The sequence below is a fragment of the Littorina saxatilis genome, linkage group LG4 (assembly GCF_037325665.1).
Source record: "Littorina saxatilis isolate snail1 linkage group LG4, US_GU_Lsax_2.0, whole genome shotgun sequence".
Classification (NCBI taxonomy): domain Eukaryota; kingdom Metazoa; phylum Mollusca; class Gastropoda; order Littorinimorpha; family Littorinidae; genus Littorina; species Littorina saxatilis.
In genome coordinates this window covers 51,848,759-51,873,986 of record NC_090248.1, presented here as the reverse complement: position 1 = coordinate 51,873,986, position 25,228 = coordinate 51,848,759, and the positions used below count along the sequence as shown (strand labels likewise).

Here is a 25,228-nt window from a genome sequence, read left to right as displayed (position 1 = left end):
TCTGACTTTTTTTCAAGTTTTGTTCGGTGATTTCTACACCCTGAACGGAAATCATGAAATCATGTCTTACATAAGGAATTCCTGATTTCTGAATGCAAATTTTTAGCCACAAGACCCGACATGATCAGTGAAGAATGCAGACATACCTGGAAGGAATAGGTTTCCCCGCGTATGACCTCAGGGGCCCTGTATGAAGGTGTGCCCTGGTTGGCTGACAGGGGGCTGAGGGTTGTGAACTGGGAGATACCGTAGTCTGTGATCTTGGCGTTTATCTGAAACAGAGTAACACACAGCAATTCAGGAAAAATAATGCAACACTGATTAAAAAGAAAATACAGACAATTCAAAACTGCTATGTTACCTGAAAGCCTTGTAGGATACAGAGGTGCATGTGGAACCTGGAAAGCTCTACCTGCAACAGTTTCCAGACCCATCAGAACCATAAGACGATTGTTCGTCGTCTTCCTTGTTTCAGACATCTATTTTCTTCCAGCACATTGCCTGATGGATGGCTTATCAAACTGAGCATCAGCAGAAGAAGTTTGTACTTGAATTTCACATTCCTGTCAACGAGATTCGTGCTAAATATCTGGACTGATATAGTCTTCTTTTTTTTCTCCGTTTGTGAGATGGGAAGGCCTGTCTCCTCGATGAATGTTTCAGTCCTCCAGACTGCCGTAGAGTTTTGGGGCCATGGGGGTGGGGTCTGGCCAGCTCTTCTTTCTGAGCGCCTCGTAAAGCGAGCAGGACTGTAGTTGATGTGCTGTTGACTGGTTGCCAGTCTCGCAGGGACACCGATTCGTATGGCCGATGCAGAGTTTTGAGTACATGTGATGTTTCAGGCGGTTGTGTCCTGTCCTGAGCCTTGAACATCAAGACCTGCTCCCAGGTAGTAGAGATGTGCGATATATAGTCTGTAGAGATGTGCGATATATAGTCTGTAGAGATGTGCGATATATAGTCTGTAGAGATGTGCGATATATAGTCTGTAGAGATGTGCGATATATAGTCTTACACCTACAGTTGAACCCCCCTTTAACGACCTCCAAAAGTCTGAGAAAAACAGGTCTTAACAAGTCGCGTAAGGCGAAAATACAACATTTAGTCAAGCTCAGTCGAACTCACAGAATGAAACTGAACGCATTGCATTTTTTCCGCAAGACCGTACACTCGTAGCATCGTCTGTCCACCGCTCGTGGCAAAGGCAGTGAAATTAACAATCCAGAAAAGCGCGGTAGCGGTTGCGCTGAGGAGGATAGCACGCTTTTCTATATCTCTATTCTTTTTAACTCTCTGAATGTGTTTTTAATCCAAACATATCATATCTATATGTTTTTGGAATCAGGAACGGACAAGGAATAAGATGAAATTGTTTTTAAATCGATTTCGGAAATTTAATTTTAATCATAATTTTTATATTTTTAATTTTCAGAGCTTGTTTTTAATCCGAATATAACATATTTATATGTTTTTGGAATCAGAAAATGATGAAGAATACGATAAACGTAATTTTGGATCGTTTTATAAAAAAAATAATTTTAATTACAATTTTCAGATTTTTAATGACCAAAGTCATTAATTAATTTGTAAGCCTCCAAGCTGAAATGCAATCCCAAAGTCCGGCCTTCGTCGAAGATTGCTTGGCCAAAATTTCGATCAATTTGATTGAAAAATGAGGGTGTGACAGTGCCGCCTCAACTTTTACAAAATGCCGGATATGACGTCATCAAAGACATTTATCGAAAAAAAGAAAAAAAAACGTCCGGGGATATCATTCCCAGGAACTCTCATGTAAAATTTCATAAAGATCGGTCCAGTAGTTTACTCTGAATCGCTCTACACACACACACAGACAGACACACACACACACACATACACCACGACCCTCGTCTCGATTCCCCCCTCTATTTTAAAACATTTAGTCAAAACTTGACTGAATGTAAAAAGGAAGGAGTCTTTAACTGGAGATAAATTGACAGAGGTTATGAACAGAAAATCTGAAAAAGCAAGGTCTTAAAATGGAGGAAGTCTTAAAAAGGAGGTTCTACTATAGTCCTAATGTGTTTGAAAGCATTCTGACATGACAAGCTGAAGTGAAGGCAAGTGCATATATATATCCAAAAGATCCTGGGTGATAATGTTGCAAAGCTGACTCACCACGGCATCGGGAGCCAAACTGAAGATGAGCACGTTGTCAGGCTTCATGTCACGGTACACGATCATCAGCCGGTGTAGGTAATGCAGGCCTTCTGCCACCTAAGTACGAAAACAGGTCAGCACAAAATTACCTCACCGGCAGTTTGCAAGCAAGTTTCATCGCCAATTTTGAGATAAGTTCATTATTTATATCGTAAGTGTTTGTCTGTCTAGTTTAAAAACCACTGGGTCAATGTATAATAAATGTAACTTTTAGTTTTGTCAATAATTAAATGTTCCAGTAACTTACAATTTTTGTTTTTTGATTCTGAATTTTGGAACGTTGGTAGTCTCTCTGATTTTGGATTCAGGTTACCACAAAATCAAAACTACACAGACACACACAGGCACACAGACACACACACAAACAGACACACACATGCACACTCACACGCACACACACACAAAGATACGCACATACACGTGACACACAAACATACTTACACAAACACATAAACACACACACAGACACAGACACACACACAAAGATACACACACACACACACACAAACATACATACACAAACACATAAACACACACACACACACATCCACATACACACACACACACACATCCACACACACACACAAATTCCCAGCCATGCCCCTTCTGCACACTGTCAAACTGCACCAACCTGCAGAATGATCTTGTGTTGCAGCACTCTGCTGAGCGAGGTGTTGCTGTGTAGCACCGAGGCCAGGGACCGACCTGGTGCAAACTCCATCACCAGCATGTATCTTGGCCGCTGGGCCACCGCCACAAGCGATACAACGCCTGGGTGCTTCAGTCGTCGCATGATGGTGGCCTGAAAGATGAAAAAAGATGAAAGAAATATGAAAGCAGTTCAAATCTTCTGCAAAAATATGTCCGGTTTTCTGCCACCAGCGATACCTGGGTGCTTCAGTCGTCGCATGATGGAGGCCTGAAAGATAAAAGAAAGATGAAAGCAGTTCAAACTCTTCTGCAAAAATGTGTCTGGTTCTCTGCCACCGGCGACACAACACCTGGGTGCTTGAAAGATTTAACGGGCGCATTGTCTGCATGGATAAGACGCCAGCCTCCCATGCGGATGGTTGAGTGTTCGAATCCCAGAAGCACCGGGTGGGTTAAAGGTGGATAATTTTCCGATCTCACAGGTCAAATGATGTGCAGACCTGCTAATGCCTTATCCCCCTTCCTTTGTACATGCAAGCACAAGACCAATTTACACAAGCACAATAGCCAAGTGGATAAGACGCCAGCGTCCCATGCGGAAGGTTGAGTGTTGGAATCCTGGCCGCGCCTGGTGGGTCAAGGGTGGAGATTTTTTCCATCTCCCAGGTAACTTTTGTGTAGACCTGCTAGTGCTTTATCTCCCTTCCTGTGTACACGCAAAGCGCAAGACCTAGTACACACGAAAAAGATCATACAATCCATGTCAGAGTTTGGTGGGGTAGAGAAACACGAAAATACCAAGCATGCATCCCCTGAAATCGGAGTATTGCAGCCTAAATGGCGGGGTAAAAATGGTCACACACGTAAAAACCCAGTCGTTCAAAAAGTATGATTGAATCAGCCCATGAACGCACAAGAAGAAAAAGAAGCTTGAAGGATTTGTCGTAGTTGCAAGTTTTAAGGATCTTCGCTACCTACTAGCAGGTATATTTGTCTTAAAAGAGGGGATCTTCACAAACTTGTTGGTGAAAGTGTACTGACCTCTTGGCGCAACATCTTGTGAGGGTGGATGTCACCGATAGGTGCAAACACTTTGATCGCCACAGTCTGAAATAATATAACCAACATATTCAAGTAATATGTGTAAATTTAGTACATTGAACACACCACCTTTGAGACATCTTTATTAAACACGTGAGTACAGTATTTTTGGGTATTTTTATTCTGTTAGTGTTACCGTTCTATGTTTATATCCAAATGAACAGAACAGAAATGGCCTCCTAATAGGGAGGTTGTGAGTTCAAATCCCGGTCGCTGCCGCCTGGTGGGTTAAGAGTGAAGATTTTTCAGATCTCCCAGGTCAACTTATGTGCAGACCTGCTAGTGACTTAACCCCCTTCGTGTGTACACGCAAGCACAAGACCAAGTGCGCACGAAAAAGATCCTGTAATCCATGTCAGAGTTCGGTGGGTTATAGAAACACAAAAATACCCAGCATGCCTCCCCCGAAATGGAGGGGTATAAACGGTCATACACGTAAAAATCCACTTGTGCTAAAAACATGAGTGAACGTAGGAGTCTAAGCCCATGAACAAAGAAGAAGAAGAAGAGGACCTCTCAATGTCTGAACAAGAGGCGAAGACTTCAAGGCTCACGTAAGAAATCGACAAACAGTAACACAAACTCAATCACTCCCACACATACACACACACACAGTAAGCATAGGTGACGGCGGTGCAAGAGCGCGAGACACTAGATCTAGATCTGTCTCAGTGTCTGTCTGTACCCTACTTACGGGGACACGACTGCCAGATGGCCAGATCGACACTGCGCTTTCGACAGCGCTTCCTCGCGCAGACACTGGAAACACGCTGTGCAGATTAACCTGTAGGAAATCTCCTTTGGTATCTTCTTTATCTATTTTTCTTGAGCTACAAAACCGAACAATGTGAAATCGTCTTCTCCGAAACGGCGAACTGCAGCTCGGTGATAACTGTATCTATACCACAATCCTTCACGCGATCTGACCTAACCTTGACCCCTGACCTGGTCTACATACCACTGTGACACACGACACAAACCAGTCAGCTGTTTTTACCCCCCCCAAAAAAAAACCCACCACCCGTTTTCTTTGGATACACACTTTAACTACATACGTGCCGACGAAATGTTGATCATTGCTTCAATACTTTGAAGCTGTTGCTTGAATAATAACCAGGTAAAATTAGTATTTCGGTGTTTAGTCAAATGTTAAAGTTTCTATCACACACATACACACACACATACACACGCACAGACAGACAAAGTTTAGCATCGCATAGCCTACACTTACGTGAGCCAAAAAGGAGGGGGTATTAAAAGGGGAAGTCTTAAAAGGGGGGTTCCACTTGACTAACAAAAATGGCCCAGTACTGATTCTCAGCTTCTGAGCCAGTAGCAAGCATCCATCACATCCTTTGAACAAATAGCTAAAATGATTGGAGAAAAAAAATTCAAAATTAAATTTCAAATTTAAGATTTTGTTTGAACATGTTCACATTAATTTTGACATATAAGGCCAAAAAAAAGTCTAGGGTAGCGCGAAAAAAATAGGGTCGGTCGGGATAATTACGGTTCCATAGGCAAACAAATTTTTTGCCTAAAACAGCCCACTAACAGACTATTTTTCTCCCTCGTCATTCTTCGTTTGGGCAAAACAAAAATCTTTACCAGCCTGACTAGATTACTCAGATGCAACATATCTCTGTACAAAAAATGTCCATAGATAGTTCATACGTTGTTAATATGTATACTGAATACACTGAGCGATTACTTGTTCCTATAAATAACTGTCCCTACATTCTCAAATAATTCATCAATAGTTAATAAATAGTGAATACTTGAGCCATTACCTGTCCATTGTAGACAGCCTTGTACACTGATCCAAATCCTCCACCTCCAAGCAGGTTTTCTGGGCTAGGGAGACAAAGAATAAACAAAAATGACTTACAGATAAATGCATAAATCTACTAAGACTTATATGGTCCTGAACTAAATATATTCAAAAATGGGAAAATTATTTTATAAATTGCACGTGTGCATGTGCATGGATTTATTTATTATGGATGCTTGCTTGTGTGCAATCATGCGCATACCTACTTGCGTACATCTGGCTGCCTGTCTTTGTTTGTACATGCATCCATGTGTGTGTAGAAGATCTCGCGGCAATGCAGACCACTAGTGGTAAGGCGTCCGCCCCGTGATCGGGAGGTCGTGGGTTCGAACCCCGGCCGGGTCATACCTAAGACTTTAAAATTGGCAATCTAGTGGCTGCTCCGCCTGGCGTCTGGCATTATGGGGTTAGTGCTAGGACTGGTTGGTCCGGTGTCAGAATAATGTGACTGGGTGAGACATGAAGCCTGTGCTGCGACTTCTGTCTTGTGTGTGGCGCACGTTATATGTCAAAGCAGCACCGCCCTGATATGGCTCTTCGTGGTCGGCTGGGCGTTAAGCAAACAAACAAACAAACAAAAAAATGCAGACCACGGCTGAAGTGCACGAACAGAAAGTGGGTGCCACCCGAACAGGAGAGAACAAACCGCGGGGTCTGATTCGTTGAAATCACAACAAATCCCAACTTCAACCAATCCAACACCGCGGCTGGCTCCCGACCGGTTGGCAACTTTCTGGTGCCCCTCAGCCTAGGAGTCATGCTCACTGCAGAAGTGTGCATAAACATGGCAATTTCCATGTGCCATACACATTCTTTGTACATGCACCACAGACATTATTCAGGCATGGGAATTGAAAAAAGTAAACAAAGGCTGAAAATGTGTAAGTAATATCAAAGTCGAATGTTCTCCAAAGAACCCAACTGGTGCAATTTGGTGTCATCTGAGCTCCAAGTTTGCCATTAAATCCCCATTTATTTTTTCGGCGGACACTTTTGCTATTTCGGCGGAACAAAAAACAAATTCGGCGGAAATTTGCCTTTCAGCGGACAATTCCCATGCCTGATTATTAAAAAGGTCTTGTTGCATATCAACAGACACAAATCACTTCAAGTTATCGCAACCCCTTGCAGACTCGGATTCGCTAAAAATGATCTAACCTCTCTTTGAAGTCGAGTTTCCCCACATCCATGTGGAAGTTGGCCTCCATGTCAGTCAGCATCACATCAGGTGCCTGGAGAACAAAATCACACAGTCCTGAGTCACGAAGCCAAGGCGTCATTCTGACAAGCAAAACCAGCGACCAAAAGTCTGACTGACTAGTTGATTTTCACGTCCTCTTAGGACCAAATTGGTCTAACTTGGGACAGGTAGAGTTAATATGCTATGTGGGGGGACAGGTAGAGTTAATATGCTATGTGGGGGGACAGGTAGAGTCAATATGCTATGTGGGGGGACAGGTAGAGTTAATATGCTATGTGGGGGGACAGGTAGAGTTAATATGCTATGTGGGGGGACAGGTAGAGGTAATATGCTATGTGGGGGGACAGGTAGAGGTAATATGCTATGTGGGGGGACAGGTAGAGTCAATATGCTATGTGGGGGGACAGGTAGAGGTAATATGCTGTGTGGGGGGACAGGTAGAGTCAATATGCTATGTGGGGGGACAGGTAGAGTTTTTTTTTTCTTCAACATTTTTTATTCAGGCATGCATGAATTAATTGTCAAACAATTCAAGGTACATAAATATTTGACAAAACAACATAATACATAATTTATATGGCAGCTAATGGGACAGGTAGAGTTAATATGCTATGTGGGGGGACAGGTAGAGTTAATATGCTATGTGGGGGGACAGGTAGAGTTAATATGCTGTGTGGGGGGACAGGGAGAGTTAATATGCTATGTGGGGGGACAGGTAGAGGTAATATGCTATGTGGGGGGACAGGTAGAGTCAATATGCTATGTGGGGGGACAGGTAGAGTTAATATGCTATGTGGGGGGACAGGTAGAGTTAATATGCTATGTGGGGGGACAGGTAGAGTTAATATGCTATGTGGGGGGACAGGTAGAGTTAATATGCTATGTGGGGGGACAGGTAGAGTTAATATGCTGTGTGGGGGGACAGGTAGAGGTAATATGCTATGTGGGGGGACAGGTAGAGTCAATATGCTATGTGGGGGGACAGGTAGAGGTAATATGCTATGTGGGGGGACAGGTAGAGTCAATATGCTATGTGGGGGGACAGGTAGAGTCAATATGCTATGTGGGGGGACAGGTAGAGTCAATATGCTATGTGGGGGGACAGGTAGAGTTAATATGCTATGTGGGGGGACAGGTAGAGTTAATATGCTATGTGGGGGGACAGGTAGAGTTAATATGCTATGTGGGGGGACAGGTAGAGTTAATATGCTATGTGGGGGGACAGGTAGAGTCAATATGCTATGTGGGGGGACAGGTAGAGTTAATATGCTATGTGGGGGGACAGGTAGAGTTAATATGCTATGTGGGGGGACAGGTAGAGTTAATATGCTATGTGGGGGGACAGGTAGAGTTACTATGCTATGTGGGGGGACAGGTAGAGTTACTATGCTATGTGGGGGGACAGGTAGAGGTAAGATGCTATGTGGGGGGACAGGTAGAGGTAATATGCTATGTGGGGGGCCAGGTAGGGGTAAGATGCTATGTGGGGGGACAAAACACTTGGCAGACATGCAAACAAAGAATACATTCAATCGTGTTTTAACTCTGGAAAGCTGTTGTTGCAGTATTTCATTGACCAACAGTGGATGAACAAGGCATGCTACTCTAACCTACACGTACAAGGAACCACTTACGCAAAATTAACCAAACCAACATCCAGCATACTACATCATCCAGTACTAATGTTCTTTCAACTACGGGCACAATGAAAGTACAGTATGTGCACTTGCTTCCAACATCTCTTTAACCCTTACAGCTCCAATCTTACAATTTAGCGACAGCATTTTTCAGTCACTTGTTTAACTTTTAGTTTTATACTTGATGAAAGAACGAGTTTTTAGCCTTCATCTAAAAACATAACAACAAGAAACAAACAAGCTAATTGGTCCACTCATTTAAAATATATCAGAACTTGAAGACCAAACTAAGATATCATAGGGCTGGTAGTACAATGGAACTCCCCTTCTGAGACCCCCAATTTGTTTGTTTGTTTGTTTGTTTGTTTGTTCGTTCATGGGCTGAAACTCCCACAGCTTTTACGTGTTTGACCGTTTTTACCCCGCCATTTAGGCACCCATACGCCGCTTTCGGAGGAAGCATGCTGGGTATTTTCGTGTTTCTATAACCCACCGAACTCTGACATGGATTACAGGATTTTTTTGTGCGCACTTGGTCTTGTGCTTGCGTGTACACACGGGGGGGTGTTCGGACACCGAGGAGAGTCTGCACACAAAGTTGACTCTGAGAAATAAATCTCTCGCCGAACGTGGGGACGAACTCACGCTGACAGCGGCCAACTGGATACAAATCCAGCGTGCTACCGACTGAGCTACATCCCCGCCAGACCCCCAATTTTAGACTTCCTCTGCTTTAAGACCCTGTTTTCCAAGAATTTCTGTTCATAACCTCTGTAAATTTACCCCTATTTTAAGACTTCCCCCTTTTTAACCCCTTGGCTGCCTTAGGACGGGTATACCCGTCCTGCACTTGTGCATTATTTCCATGATTAGATACTAAAAACAGATTCTTGGTTGAATTTCCTTTAAAAATAACATAGGTTTTACTTTCCTACCTACTGCCAGTTTGGAGCTAGAATTTTTTGTGAATTATTACACCCCGAACTCCAATATTTCCTGGCAGTCAGGAAGTTTTGATTGGCAGCGAAAGGGTTAAAGACCTGATTTTGTCTGATTTATTTAGGTCTTAAAGGGGAGGTTCCACTGTAGTACAAAAGTACTGTAGAACTCTAGAAGAAGAACGGGTGGGGCTGAAAGGGTGAAGACAACGTACCAGCTGGGCCAGAGAGACATTGGCTTTGTGCTGAGGGCAAAACACGCTGTCTTCCTTCTCCGACAGCGACAACAGGTCGTTGAAAAGGTACAGGTGAGGCTCCGCACCTGTAGACAACACATTCAAACAGCTAAACTTTTGCAACTCATTTTACTAAGGGAGAAAGACGGGCACAATAACCTGTTGGATAAGACGCCGCCCTCCCATAGGGAAGGTCAAGGGTTCCAATCTCGGCCTGACGGGCGCAGTGGCCTAGTGAATAAGACAGCGGCCTCCTAATCGGAAGGTCGTGAGTTCAAATCCCCGCCTGGTGGTAAGGGTAGAGATTTTTCGATATCCCAGGTAAACTTATGTGCAGACCTGCTAGTGCCTTATCCCCCTTTGTATAGTTATGCAAGCACTAGACGCAAGTGTGAACAAAAAAGATCCTGCAATTCATGTCAGAGTTCGGTCGGTTGTAGAAACATGACAATGCCCAGCCTGCGTCCCCTGAAAGCTGCGTATGGCTGCCTAAATGGCAGGGTAAAAACGGTCATACACGTACAAAAAAAAACATGGGAGTTTCAGCCCATGAACGCAGATGAAGATTAAGGGAGAACAACATGAACAGATACACACCCCAGCATCATAGCAGTCACACTTTACAAAGATTCTTTCAAATAAAGTTCACTCTTGGTTTAGATAAAAAGTTATCCATTTGAGCTTTTGACTAAACAAATAATTAAGATCAGGCGGATCAAAGTCGCTTTTTCTTTTCAATGCTTGTTATTCTCTCAGGTGCCAGGAGAATGGTTCCGCATAACTCTCACTTACTCTACCACACATGTCGTTTGCATTTAGAACGCTTACTTCCCTTTGTTTCTCAGATCTTAACCCCTTCACTGCCACAGTATAACAGCATTATCCGAACGGTCTATGGGAAAGAAATGTGTTTAGAACCCCTACAAGTACTTGGACAGTGGTTACCTCCCATTTAGTTTTCAGAAATGTCCTGAAATGTTGTTGACACAAATCCCACGTATGAGATACGGTTATGGGCGTAGGACAAACCGAAAATGACCACGTATTACATACGGGGTGGGCAGTGAAGGGGTTAAAACAGCGCTGCTCTGCCTCATTTCTTTAAGATAAGTAGAGCATTTGTAGTATGTCCAACTCGTGTGCGACCTCGACACGTCTTCTTTACAGGCAGGTTAATGTATTCATTTTAATGAATGGACAATAAAGTGTTTTTGTTATAGTTATAATTCTCAACTGAAACACAAAATAGCCGAGCAAAGATTGAGCGATATGATCTTACCTGTACAAGTGGTGCAAGGGACAAACCTCTGCAGCAGCTCGTGGCCCAGGAGAGGGTCGATGCAGGTGAGACCAGGGTACCACTCGTCTACCAGGGAGTCGATGTGGTCGACGATGTAGCCTAGCAACCTGTACACAAAAATAGCACAATCTGACCTGCTGTTTGCCATTGCGTGTTAGTATCAGAACAATGGTGACTGCGCATGAGATTAAGAAATAAAAATACCAAAATAATACTGTACACACGTCACGTGTATAACAAAGACGATAAAAACTTTTATTTTGTTGTTGTGTTTTGTTGTTTGTATCATCTTCATTAAACACATGAGTACAGTATTTTTGGGTATTTTTATTCTGTTAGTGTTACCGTTCTATGTTTATGTGAAATCAGTGGAGACAAGGCAGATGAAACACAGGCTACACAATTAACATACAAGCACACAAAAAAAGAGTCAATGCATAGTTTTGCCGCAGTAGGCCACCGAAGTGATAATTATTTTATTAAATTCTGTAATTACTTTACTGTACCTATGTTTTTCAAGAATAGATAGTTAATTGCCAAACCTGTTCATTAATTTAGTTGGGGATTCTCATGGAATCCAACAATTGAATTTCATTATAAAATCTAGAGAGTCCATAAAGCTTTTGGGGCTGATCATCCACGCTTAGCTAGCTGGAACAATCTCTGGCACTACTCAGCGATTGGTCCATGTGCTACTCATGAATATGCATGAGGTTACAGCAGAGGAATTCCGATTTCCCATAAATGTCCTTGTTACTCACAAGACTTTTTATGTCCAAATGAACAGGACTGCATGTATCTCAGTCAGGCTTTTATGTTACTAAATTAATACATTTGTGTGAATAGTCCCCTACTAAAAATGAACTGGACACATTATGTGCACACAGTATAACAATTGGTTTGTGTGTGTGTGTGTGTGTGTGTGTGTGTGTGTGTGTGTGTGTGTGTGTGTGTGTGTGTGTGTGTGTGTATGTTTGTGTGTGCGTGTGCGTGTGTGCGTGTGTGCGTGTGCATGCATGTGTGTGTATGTGCTTGTGTGTGTGCGTAAGAGAGAGCAGTTGGGAGAGCACACTGTATTTTGTTCCATTCATTAAGTTAACTGCAGTCTACTGGTCCAGAGAGGACACCTGCAATGAATGGACACTTCTGCCTGGCCCCAAGAATGTCCTCTCATCAAAGCTATCACTGTATTTCTGCCTACTGTCAAGTATGCTCAACAACTCCTCCAAAGACAAATGGCAAAGACAGGCAAAGATCCATTACACTTCAACTGACCTTGCACCTTCTGGAGTGGCTGGTACTGACACGTGAACCTCCTCTGTGTCGCCACGGCAACCATCCACCAGGAAAAACGCTTGCTGTTGGAAGGATGGAAGTGGATATTTTTAGATTATGAGAAGAAGTTTGTTGAGAGAACATCTTCATCTCTGTTCTGGTGTTTGTAGCAATTTGTAACAAATTAATAGTCTCATTACTTTTAAGATCTGAGAAACGTGCGTCTTGCAAAGAAGTAAGTCTCAAAGTATTGGTAAATTTACAGACACTATAAAGAGCCAGCTCTACTCAAACTCAACTCGTTCAACTAAATTGAAACATCCAAAAAGGACCCAGTTCATGAATCGGAAGAAGAAGAACACGGGCGCAGTGGCCTAGTGGATAAGACACCCGCCTCCCAAGCGGAAGGTCGTGGGTTCGAATCCTGGCCGCACCTGGTGGGTTAAGGGTGGAGATTTGTCCGGTCTCCCAGGTCAAAGTATGTGCAGACCTGCTAATGTCTATCCCCCTTCGTGTGTACACGCAAGCATAAGATCAAGTGCACACGGAAAAGATCCTGTAAATCCATGTCAGAGTGCGGTGGGTTATAGAAACATGAAAATACCCTCTATGCTTCCCCCGAAAGCAGCATATGGCTGCCTAAATGGCAGGGTAAAAACGGTCGTACACGAAAAAAAAATGTGTGAGTTTCAGCCCATGACCGAAAAAATTAATAATCTGAAGAAGGACCAGCGGAACATGAAACGTCTAAAAAGGACCCCGTTGATGAATGTGAAGAAGCAGAAGAATAGGTAAGTGACTCACTGGTTTCCACAAGACGAAGAGCCCCTCCTGCCAGCAGTAGACGGCCAATGGCTCCGTGCCCAGCATCAGCAGGTGCTGTTCAACACAACACGCTCTTACAGTATGCCGCAAGGCTGCATCTAGCGCTGCCAATCCCATTTCTGTTGTCTGGTTTATTTGTTTGTTTGTTTGTTTGTTTGTTTGTTTGTTGTTATTATGTGTGTTGCCTTTGTGTTTGTTTGTATTTTTTGTATGATTTTTGTTGTTGTTGGGCTTTTTAACTTTTCTAATTTTTTTTTTCTTTTTTTCTCTTTCTTTTTTTTTGGGGGGGGGGGGGGGGAGAGAGAGAGAGAGAGAGAGAGAGAGGAGGGGAAATCCAGAACGACAAATACTTACTTCCAAACCAAACCTTATCTTCATTTGAAGTCACAGGACTGGGTGGCCGAGTGGTAACGCACTTGCGCTCGGAAGCGAGTTCGACCTTGGGTCAGGGCGTTAGCAATTTTCTCCCCCCTTTCCTAACCTAGGTGGTGGGTTCAAGTGCTAGTCTTTCGGATGAGACGAAAAACCGAGGTCCCTTCGTGTACACTACATTGGGGTGTGCACGTTAAAGATCCCACGATTGACAAAAGGGTCTTTCCTGGCAAAATTGTATAGGCATAGATAAAAATGTCCACCAAAATACCCGTGTGACTTGGAATAATAGGCCGTGAAAAGTAGGATATGCGCCAAAATGGCTGCGATCTGCTGGCCGATGTGAATGCGTGATGTATTGTGTAAAAGAAATTCCATCTCACATGCATAAATAAATCCCTGCGCCTTGAATATGTGCGCGATATAAATTGCATAAAATAAACATTAAAAACATTAAAATAAATCCCTGCGCTTAGAACTGTACCCACGGAATATATAAGCCTCATATTGATTGATATTGATTGATTGATTTGCCCAAAATGGATAAGCCTTTAGTGCAAATTCATGTGCAACATTTTTTCTTCCTAAACGTCAGAATTACGATATTCACCGCACAGGTTGGTTAAGTAGCACGCAAGGTTATGACAGAAGGCTTTGCATATAATCATGTAAATACTTCAGTCAAACTCTAATGATATCAAGAAACTGTGTAAAATTAAATACCTCTATGAATTTGCTCTCAGCAAACACGATCAGGCGAGTCAGGAGTCGGGACCAGAATCCAATGGGAACGAACGGCATCATGTAGTACCTGAACGCCATTTCTGGAACAGAAACACATCAGAACTCATGTATAGCCCTAACAAATATGGATACAATTACGAACACTTTTTTCAGTATTTGCTTAAAAAGTATTAACTGATTTAATGAACAGACAGAAAATTTGTTTGTTTGTTTGTTTGCTTAACGCCCAGCCGACCACGAAGGGCCATATCAGGGCGGTGCTGTTTTGACATATAACGAGCGCCACACACAAGACAGAAGTCGCAGCACAGGCTTCATGTCTCACCCAGTCACATTATTCTGACACCGGAACAACCAGTCCTAGCACTAACCCCATAATGCCAGGCGGAGCAGCCACAGATTGCCAATTTTAAAGTCTTTGGTATGACCAGGCCGGGGTTCGAACCCACGACGTCCCGATCACGGGGCGGACGCCTTACCACTAGGCCAACCGTGCCGGTAACAGACAGAAAAAGAAGTAAACATAGAAAGAAGTTGTATATAACAAACATTGTGTAACAAATATCAACAGAATTCTAAAGACTTTTTCCAAAAGTTCCCTGAAAATTATAACATATGAAGCAGTGAATTTTACACTTGAATTCCTCAGGCAAAAAAAACAACAACAAAAAACCAACACTCAAACTGACCTTTTCTGGACAGTTCTGGCAGCTCAAAGGCTGGTCTTATGGTTGGAAGACGGCAGGGGAACAGCAACTCATCTTCATTCCGTGGCAGTGCAATCTCAAACCTGTATTGCACAAAGACACAGTATTAAAGAAAGAATGTAAGTTTTGCGCAGTCTTCAGTTTTTGCTAAAATAGCTCAAATTAGTTTTTGGGTATGAGATGCTTACCAGTACACTTAGAAGCTCAGTGGTCAAAGTGATCAAATGTCGAATGAAACTGTGTCGCTGAATATGTTGTATCAAATATACTATCACATCATTTCCCCTCCGCTTGACTTTAAATCTGAATCTGTCCCCATCTCTGAGACAAAATAAGACCCAAAGCAATCGAATTTGCAAGTTCATCATGGTTGTTTATGTAAGGACATTCCAGGTCTTAACATCCTTAGTATGAAGCAAGTGACCGACTGCAACATGGCAACGAGAATCCTTTGCCTGACAGACAAAAAAATATTGGATAGGAACAACAGGCGCAATGGCCAAGTGGATAAGACGCCGGCCCTCTGTGCAGAAGGTTACGACTGTTCTAATCCCGGCTGCGCCAGGTGGGCTTCTTCTTCTTCTTCTTCTTCTTCTGCGTTCGTGGGCTGAAACTCCCATGTACACTCGTGTTTTTTTGCACGAGTGGAATTTTACGTGTGTGACCGTTTTTACCCCGCCATTTAGGCAGCCATACGCCACTTTTGGAGGGAGCATGCTGGGTATTTTCGTGTTTCTATAACCCACCGAACTCTGACATGGATTACAGGATCTTTTTCGTGCGCACTTGGTCTTGTGCTTGCGTGTACACACGGGGGGTGTTCGGACACCGAGGAGAGTCTGCACACAAAGTTGACTCTGAGAAATAAATCTCTCGCCGAACGTGGGGACGAACTCACGCTGACAGCGGCCAACTGGATACAAATCCAGCGCGCTACCGACTGAGCTACATCCCCGCCCGCCTGGTGGGCTAAGGGTGGAGATTTTTCTGATCTACCAGGTCAACCTATGTGCAGGCCTGCTATAGTGACTTAACCCCCTTCATGTGTACACGCAAGCACAAGACCAAGTGCGTACAGAAAAGATCCTGTAATCCATGTCAGGGTTCGGTGGGTTATAGAAACACAAAAATACATAGCATGCCTCCCTGAAAGCATCATATGGCTGCCTACATGGCGGAGTGAAAACGGTCATACATGTAAAAACCCAATTGTGCAACAACCCACTTGTGCAACAAAAAAACAGGAGAGTTCGTGGGAGTTTCAGCCAATAAGTGCGGCAGAAGAAGAAGAAGAAGAAGTAGAAGAAGAAGTAGAAGAAGAAGTAGAAGGATAGGATCCTTGCTTGGAGACACCATGCACGAAAGGTACACTTACTTTTCTAGGAGATGCAGGTACTGTGGGATGAGCGTGGTAGGGAAGATGAAGTTCTGACTACCTGGGATGCTCTTGCCAGTGAACAGCATGAAGGCAGAGTTTCGCTTCATGATCTAACAAACAAATTAAAAATGCAGAATTGAGCGTTGCAGGAGGTGTATGTGTGTGTGCGCGCATGTATATGTGTGTGTATGTGTGTGTGTATGTGTGTGTGTGTATGTGTGCATGTCTGTGTGTGTGTGTGTGTGCATGTGTGTGTGTGTGTGTGTGTGTGTGTGTGTGTGTGTGTGTGTGTGTGTGTGTGTGTGTGTGTGTGTGTGTGTGTGTGTGTGTGTGGGTGTGTGGGTGTGTGGGTATTTTTCTGCATGTGAATGCTTTTGCGCGTTTGCACGCATGCGTAGATTCCCACCAAACATCAAATCAAAGAATCAACAGAAGATGAGGCGTCATTCTCACCCCATCGCGCTTGATGAAGGGGTTGATCTCCGGTACGGTGACCACCTGGGCCATCATGCGACACAGCCACCCCGGGTTGATGAAGTAGAAGTCACGCATCTGTAGCGTCGTTTCATCGTAGTGCAGCAGCACCCCGCTCTCATGAAGAAAGCTCACTGCCTGGAAACAACAACGCAAGTCAATAATCCGAAAAAAATGTGTCTGATTCTTTTTTTTAACACCTCCAAATTTTGGTCTGAAGAAACAGAAAATTCCAAAATGAAGGAACATGTACAGGCTTTATGTGAAAAGAAAAAAAAAAAAAAGAAAAAAAGATCAATGAGCAGACGACTTTAACTGTCGGGTCTCAATCTATAATACTAACTGGTTTCCTATATAAATACCAGTTAATCTATTTAGGCTGAGTAGCTGAATCTGACTTCACTCATCAACACATAAATGGACGCAAACAAACACACTTACATGAACGCACACAGACTCGCACACATAGACTCACACACACACATACACCCCCCCACACACACACACACACACACACAGAACCCCCCCAACACACACACACACACACAGATTGAAGAGTAGGGCCCTGCACAATTAGTTGCAAGTGGCTGTGTGACAATTTAATTTTTCATTTTGAGATAATGAAAATGTTTTGTCTTGACAACCCCCCCCCCCCCTGCACACACACACTATCATCTCACCTGTTTGAGTTCATCATCCTCATCCAGCTCCAGATTGTGGCTCCGCACCAGTCGCACCAGCTGGTTATGACGTATCACAGGTATGCTCTCCTCCCCAACTTTGCGTGCCATCTGACGGGCTTCCTCTGACAGCACCTCACCCAGTTTCTGTCACACAAAGCATAGTCGTTAACATTCTTCCTCTGACAGCACCTCACCCAGTTTCTGTCACACAAAGCACAGTACCTGCTATTCAGACTTGGTCGTGTGACAGACGTTTTCTTCCACACGAGATTACGTTGATTGTCTAACGAAGCCGTCAGGCTGAGTTAGACATCAGCTAATCGAGTGTGGAAGAAAACTCTGTCACACGACCAAGTCGGAATAGCATTTATGTCTCACAGCTTCAACAGAGGAGAGAACAAACACGTTTTGCGTACTCAAGCTTGACAAACCTAAACACAGGAGCAGCCATTGTCGAGAGATCTACTTTTTGACGGAAGTGACCGAACAACTATGAATGACGTCTCAGTATATATGTGAATGACGTCACAGTCATCGTCACAGTCTGTATCTTTTGAAGCATCGCATTCTTCATGACGTCTTTCTGTGTCTGCATCCGCGAAATGTTTGTTCTTTCCAGGATCTTTGTCATCTATGTTCAGAACTCTGTCCTTCTAGTTTCAGACTAACAGGCCTCCTGAGCGAGCCACTTTCCAAGGGCAGGTAAATTCGCGTATGGAAACAGTACTGTCGTCTGGGATGCCGTTTTCAGTATTCTCAGCGTTGAAGAATTTGTAAAGAGAAGAAACGATAACAGCAGGAGAAATAAAAGTCGTGTGTGCATTTTGGGGCTTTTGGAGGGACGATTTCGAGTTTGAATCCGTTCTTGCACATGCTCCAAAGCGTGTAACATACAATCTTGCACACGTTTGCTTTAGTAGTGGCAAAGAAGGAAAGCGTGTGACATACAATCTTGCACACGTTTGCTTTAGTAGTGGCAAAGAAGGAAAGCGTGTGACATACAATCTTGCACACGTTTGCTTTAGTAGTGGCAAAGAAGGAAAGCGTGTGACATACAATCTTGCACACGTTTGCTTTAGTAGTGGCAAAGAAGGAAAGCATGTGACATTCATTGACATTCTCATAAACAAAGGGAAGTAAGCGCTCTAAATGCATACGACATGTGTAATAGAGTAAGTGAGAGTTATTCGGAACCAGTCTCCTGGCACCTGAGAGAATACAGTGGAACCCCCTTTTTAAGACTTCCCCTTTATAAGACCTTTCTTTTTCAGACTTTCTGTTCATAACCTCTGTCAATTTACCCCCATTTTAAGACCTGATTTTCTCAGATTTTTGGAGGTCTTAAAAGGGGGTTGCACTGTGACATGCATTGAAATGAACGAGCAATTTTCATCCTCAGTCATTAACAGCTGTCATCTTTGAGCAGTGACAATGACTTCTTTGAACAGCTGTCATCTTTGAGCAGTGACAATGACTTCTTTGAACAGCTGTCATCTTTGAGCAGTGACAATGACTTCTTTGAACAGCTGTCATCTTTGAGCAGTGACAATGACTTCTTTGAACAGCTGTCATCTTTGAGCAGTGACAATGACTTCTTTGAACAGCTGTCATCTTTGAGCAGTGACAATGACTTCTTTGAACAGCTGTCATCTTAGAGCAGTGACAATGACTTCTTTGAACAGCTGTCATCTTTGAGCAGTGACAATGACTTCTTTGAACAGCTGTCATCTTTGAGCAGTGACAATGACTTCTTTGAACAGCTGTCATCTTTGAGCAGTGACAATGACTTCTTTGAACAGCTGTCATCTTAGAGCAGTGACAATGACTTCTTTGAACAGCTGTCATCTTTGAGCAGTGACAATGACTTCTTTGAACAGCTGGCATCTTTGAGCAGTGACAATGACTTCTTTGAACAGCTGTCATCTTTGAGCAGTGACAATGACTTCTTTGAACAGCTGTCATCTTTGAGCAGTGACAATGACTTCTTTGAACAGCTGGCATCTTTGAGCAGTGACAATGACTTCTTTGAACAGCTGTCATCTTAGAGCAGTGACAATGACTTCTTTGAACAGCTAGCTGTCATCTTTGAGCAGTGACAATGACTTCTTTGAACAGCTGTCATCTTTGAGCAGTGACAATGACTTCTTTGAACAGCTAGCTGTCATCTTTGAGCAGTGACAATGACTTCTTTGAACAGCTGTCATCTTTGAGCAGTGACAATGACTTCTTTGAACAGCTGTCATCTTTGAGCAGTGACAATGACTTCTTTGAACAGCTGTCATCTTTGAGCAGTGACAATGACTTCTTTGCACAGCTGTCATCTTTGAGCAGTGACAATGACTTCTTTGAACAGCTGTCATCTTAGAGCAGTGACAATGACTTCTTTGAACAGCTAGCTGTCATCTTTGAGCAGTGACAATGACTTCTTTGAACAGCTGTCATCTTTGAGCAGTGACAATGACTTCTTTAAACAGCTAGCTGTTATCTTTGAGCAGTGACAATAACTTCTTTGAACAGCTGTCATCTTTGAGCAGTGACAATGACTTCTTTGAACAGCTGTCATCTTTGAACAGTAACAATGACTTCTTTAAACAGCTAGCTGTCATCTTTGAGCAGTGACAATGACTTCTTTGAACAGCTGTCATCTTTGAGCAGTGACAATGACTTCTTTGAACAGCTGTCATCTTAGAGCAGTGACAATGACTTCTTTGAACAGCTAGCTGTCATCTTTGAGCAGTGACAATGACTTCTTTGAACAGCTGTCATCTTTAAGCAGTGACAATGACTTCTTTGAACAGCTGTCATCTTTGAGCAGTGACAATGACTTCTTTGAACAGCTGTCATCTTAGAGCAGTGACAATGACTTCTTTGAACAGCTGTCATCTTTGAGCAGTGACAATGACTTCTTTGAACAGCTGTCATCTTTGAGCAGTGACAATGACTTCTTTGAACAGCTGTCATCTTTGAGCAGTGACAATGACTTCTTTGAACAGCTGTCATCTTTGAACAGTGACAATGACTTCTTTGAACAGCTAGCTGTCATCTTTGAGCAGTGACAATGACAGTCTTTGAACAGCTGTCATCTTTGAGCAGTGACAATGACTTCTTTAAAGGCACAGTGCAGCTCACTGCCTTCGTTTTGCGTTTTTGTTGCAGATGAGTGCATTTACAGTTCAAAAATCCTCCTATGGTAGTAAAACAAACCCAAAACTACCCAACGACGACATCTGTGAAGCTCGACAGTTTCTTGTTCACGCGAGTGCATAAATTAACCTAGTTATTACATGGTGTTTGGTCGGAGTTCGATTCAACTGAGTGATTCCGGCCTCCATTTTGTTTTACACAAACTCATGATGACGTCTGACATAGTTTGCTAGTGACTGTCTTTTTGTGCATGATGTGGTGATCTACCTGATCTAAATTAATTCGTAAAAAAATCGCAGTTCTTGACTCTTTGGGTGCATGTCAATGAAACTTGGTAGTTCTTCTAACGGATAGCTGCCTGAGGTATGACTAAAAGCCCCAGGGGCTCCGTGCAGCTGGATTTGACAAGTTCAGTACCTTTAAACAGCTGTCATCTTTGAGCAGTGACAATGACTTCTTTGAACAGCTGTCATCTTTGAGCAGTGACAATGACTTCTTTGAAACAGCTTCACTTACTTCAGGTTCTATGTATTCGAACAAATTGCACCAACAGTGCAAGTGGTTTTGCAAGTCTGATAAATTATTTCACATAACAAAGAAAATGCACCAAGGTTACCTCCTCAGGTAAAAAAAAACCTAATGTTTGACATTACTAAAGCCTTGAATGAAAATTATTCACTAACAGAGGAGCAGTAGCCTTTGCTCAAACAATATCATACAATCAAAACAGCAATCAAATAAAATTGTGAGAAAAGTGTTCTATAGCGTCAGAAAGAAAACAAATATCTTCTCTTCACTAGCACAACCCTAACTGAAAGAGAAAAAAACAACTTTTAAAACTACAGACCTAGTGCAAAGCACTATAAACTCACCACATAGCTGGCTGGTACTTTCTGTCCCATGACAGGCTGTCCTCGGACCTTGTATCTGTTACACACAGAAAACATGAATACATTGACGAAGGTTTTGCTTTTTTTTCTGTTGCAATCAAAGCAAGATGAAGAATTTTTCTTTTACACTTAAATTACCATGAGGCAGGGCCGTAGCAGCCCTACCGGCCACTCCGGCCATGGCCGGACCTGTGTTTTGTTAAAAAATTTAAAAAAAAAATCGTCTTCATAAGCTTCAGCGCTGTGTTAGGAGGAAGGAGGGGTCGTGACTTAGATCGCACAATGACAGCGTTAAGCGAGAAATTGTCACTAATTGACATTCACAAGTGAAGACTATAGATCTAAATCTAAAGTAAAACTAAAAGGCAAACTGCGTATGCACCGACTGAGACGCATTACTGATCCACTGAGCCATCGCGTTTTGCACTGAAGAGACATCTGAGTTATCTACCTTAGTTCACGTTTTTCGTTTCCCGGGAAAAGTACCTTTTTATTTTTTTATGGCCGGACCACTTTTAGGAGCTGTGCTACGGCACTGTGAGGGGAGGTGGAAGCAGTGAGAGAGAGAAAGAATAAGAGAGAGAGTAAGAAAGGGGTCGAAAGAGGATTAAAAAGTTCTTTGAATCTCTAATTATTCTTAAAAACGTACATCTATAGATCAAACAAATTTCAGAACTCAATACAGAAAAAAACACCAACTCATCCACAATGTCGACGAGTTTCTTCCTGAGTTTGTCCAGTTCTGGCGACTCTTTGGTCAGATCGACGATGGCCGCACAGCTGATGGTAGGAAAACCTGGCAAACAAAGATCACACAACGCTAGCAATGTCAAGAATGAAATCACTACTAATTCAAGTTTGAAATAATCCTGTAGCACTGCTTCCTAGTGAACCCATCTTTCAACTCAGACCTGATAAAGACAGCTCTGTCTCTGCTCATCTCAACTCAACTAGAAAAGCAGTAGAGTGGTACCTGTGATGAAAGGACACCCTTGGGGCCAGCCAAAAGTGTCCCTACATTGCAGGTGTCCTGTCATGACAGGTATACTTTGGTCAAGATAATAGACTAATGGACAACTGAAGATGTCCTTTCATTAGAGGTGTCCTCTCATCGGAGGGGCCCTACATTGCAGGTGTCCTGTCATGACAGGTATACTTTGGTCAAGATAATAGACTAAAGGACAACTGAAGATGTCCTTTCATTAGAGGTGTCCTCTCATCGGAGGGGCCCTACATTGCAGGTGTCCTGTCATGACAGGTATACTTTGGTCAAGATAATAGACTAATGGACAACTGAAGATGTCCTTTCATTAGAGGTGTCCTCTCATCGGAGGGGCCCTACATTGCAGGTGTCCTGTCATGACAGGTATACTTTGGTCAAGATAATAGACTAAAGGACAACTGAAGATGTCCTTTCATTAGAGGTGTCCTCTCATCGGAGGGGCCCTACATTGCTGGTACCACTGTATAATGTCAATAAAGAATGGCAGAGATTAACCTAGCCAAAATGAATGATTAAATAACTGAAAAATGGAAAGCATCATACCTGGCTTTGACATCAGGTCTGACAGCTTGGCTTCAAAAGCAGCTATGGTTGTTTCTCTGCTCTCTGAAATGAAGAAGAAAAAGACTTTATCAAATATTATCATCTTAAAGCTGTACACAACTCTGTTCATAATTCATGGGAAGGGCTGTGCCATAGTGTGTGTGTGTGTGTGTGTGTGTGTGTGTGTGTGTGTGTGTGTGTGTGTGTGCGTGCGTGCGTGCGTGCGTGTGTGCATGCATGCGTGTGTGTGTGTTGATAAGTGAAGTCAGATTCAGCTACGAGTTTTAACACCCATAATAATCGAAAATTTTATAAGTAAATTTTGATTTGATTAATATACTTACCGGACTCACATTTAGCATTAACTTCAGATTAATAGCTTGGACACTGAACTACGCTTCACCCCTAAAGGGGAAGCAACCCCTTAAAAAAGAACGGCCTTGACCCAAACCAAGTTAACAAGAGTCAAGGTCATACCGCTCTCGCGACCTATCACGCGAGACCCACCCGGCGCCATGTTAGAACGTCACTCCTACTGAAATGATATGTTCTTTTTTATGGAAACCCTAAGCGGGGTAGGCGGGAGGGTATTAATTATGTGATTCGGGTAAGTATATTAATCAAATCAAAATTTACTTATAAAATTTTCGATTAAATTACATATCTTAACCCGACTCACATTTAGCAGATTGCTAATGTAGGTGGCGGGTACTTACTCTATGATCTTGGAAGAACCTGTCCTGCGGCTACCACAGCCGGTAAGGAGTTGGTCCCATCTTGCCGCGTACTTGCAATGTCACGCAAGTAAAAATTTATGAAGACGTCTTCAGACGCCCAATACGCAGAATCAAGTACATCAGACAGCCTTCCTGACTGTAGTACGGCCAAAGACGAGGCCCAGGCTCTCGCCTCATGAGTACGTGCAGACGACATGGGGAGAACGGACTGCCCCCCCCCCCTTTTCCTTTCTGCCACCACTCATATGCTTGTTTTATGAGTGTGGCGATCCACCTAGCCAAAGTCACCCGTGACAGGTCCCTGTTCCGAGCAGTATTGAGTGAGATAAACAGAAGTCTCTGTTCCTTAGCTCTTAACGGAGCAGTCCTAGACAAATAGCTGCTAAGTGTTCGCACTGGACAATTTGTCATGTCAGGGTCACCTGGTGCTAGTATAGTGGACAAAGACGGAATCCTGATAACGGGAGCAGGATGGTGAGGCTTTTGATTTTTTGCTAAGAAATCAGGTCTAAAACGAAGTGAGATAGAACCATCACTCTCAACAGAGATGTCTTTTGGAAGGCCTGAGAGCGCGTGTACTTCGCTGCTCCGTCTAGCTGTAGCCAGTAAAGTGAGCAGAAGAGCTTTACGTGTAAGATTATGGAGACTTGCCAAATGTAAAGGTTCAAAATCCGAAGATCTCAAGAAGTTCAAAACTAAAAACAGATCCCAGGCTGGGACTGGAGTCTTTGTCTTAACAAAATCCAATGCAGCGCCTCTTAACACGCTTGCAATAACTCCACCCAGGGAAATAGTGCGACCTAATTGCTTTAAGGTGGACGAAATCGCTGATCTCCTGACCTTAAGAGATGATGGGGACTTGCCTTGGGAGGCCAACCAAGACAAATGATTAGCTACCTGCATTGACCGAGGGGATGTAGCTTCGACCCCATTATCTGCGCACCATGCTACCCATGCAGACCAGTGTGATGTGTAAACAGAACTAGTAGACTGCCTGTGAGCCTTTTGAACCAGATCCAAAGTCCCTTCGGAAGCACCTGAGCGACGCAAAGATTTTCTCACAGTCTCCACGCGTGAAGCCGCAGAGCCTGCGGATTCTCGTGAAGAACGCCCGTGCGTGGTTGTAGCAGATCTCCCCTCTCTAGGTTTAGCGGAATAGGAGGACCTACTGTGAGACGAAGCAGGTCCGGAAACCAATGTTGGCTTGTCCACATTGGAGCCACCAGAATGAGGGACGGGCGTTCCATCTCGGCCTTTCTGAGTACCCTGCCCAGCAGTTGAAACGGAGGGAAGGCGTACGCCGTGAGATCCGACCAGTTGATCTCCAGAGCGTTTGTCTTCCAAGCTTCCGGATCGGGA

At 43.4% G+C, this 25,228-nt stretch overlaps 1 protein-coding gene across 5 annotated transcripts in view; it reads right to left on the bottom strand.

The window, feature by feature from the left end:
* The window catches only part of LOC138965040 (leucine-rich repeat serine/threonine-protein kinase 2-like), a 135,432-nt gene that overhangs the window by 27,526 nt on the left and 82,678 nt on the right, over positions 1–25,228 (bottom strand). For all 5 annotated transcript variants that reach the window (XR_011455273.1, XM_070337165.1, XM_070337166.1 and 2 more), the window contains exons 41-58: positions 23,133–23,195; positions 22,286–22,382; positions 21,569–21,623; positions 17,550–17,696; positions 16,849–17,007; positions 16,393–16,505; positions 15,000–15,100; positions 14,290–14,390; positions 13,174–13,248; positions 12,370–12,452; positions 11,074–11,201; positions 9,774–9,880; positions 6,941–7,014; positions 5,742–5,805; positions 3,892–3,957; positions 2,831–3,001; positions 2,158–2,256; positions 147–272 (exon numbers count right to left, since the gene is read on the bottom strand). Coding sequence is in view for 4 of the 5 variants with exons in the window: in XM_070337165.1 (XP_070193266.1) it covers positions 147–272; positions 2,158–2,256; positions 2,831–3,001; positions 3,892–3,957; positions 5,742–5,805; positions 6,941–7,014; positions 9,774–9,880; positions 11,074–11,201; positions 12,370–12,452; positions 13,174–13,248; positions 14,290–14,390; positions 15,000–15,100; positions 16,393–16,505; positions 16,849–17,007; positions 17,550–17,696; positions 21,569–21,623; positions 22,286–22,382; positions 23,133–23,195 (1,829 nt within the window). In the remaining variant the exon portion in view is untranslated. The remainder of the gene's footprint in view (positions 1–146; positions 273–2,157; positions 2,257–2,830; positions 3,002–3,891; positions 3,958–5,741; positions 5,806–6,940; positions 7,015–9,773; positions 9,881–11,073; positions 11,202–12,369; positions 12,453–13,173; positions 13,249–14,289; positions 14,391–14,999; positions 15,101–16,392; positions 16,506–16,848; positions 17,008–17,549; positions 17,697–21,568; positions 21,624–22,285; positions 22,383–23,132; positions 23,196–25,228) is intronic.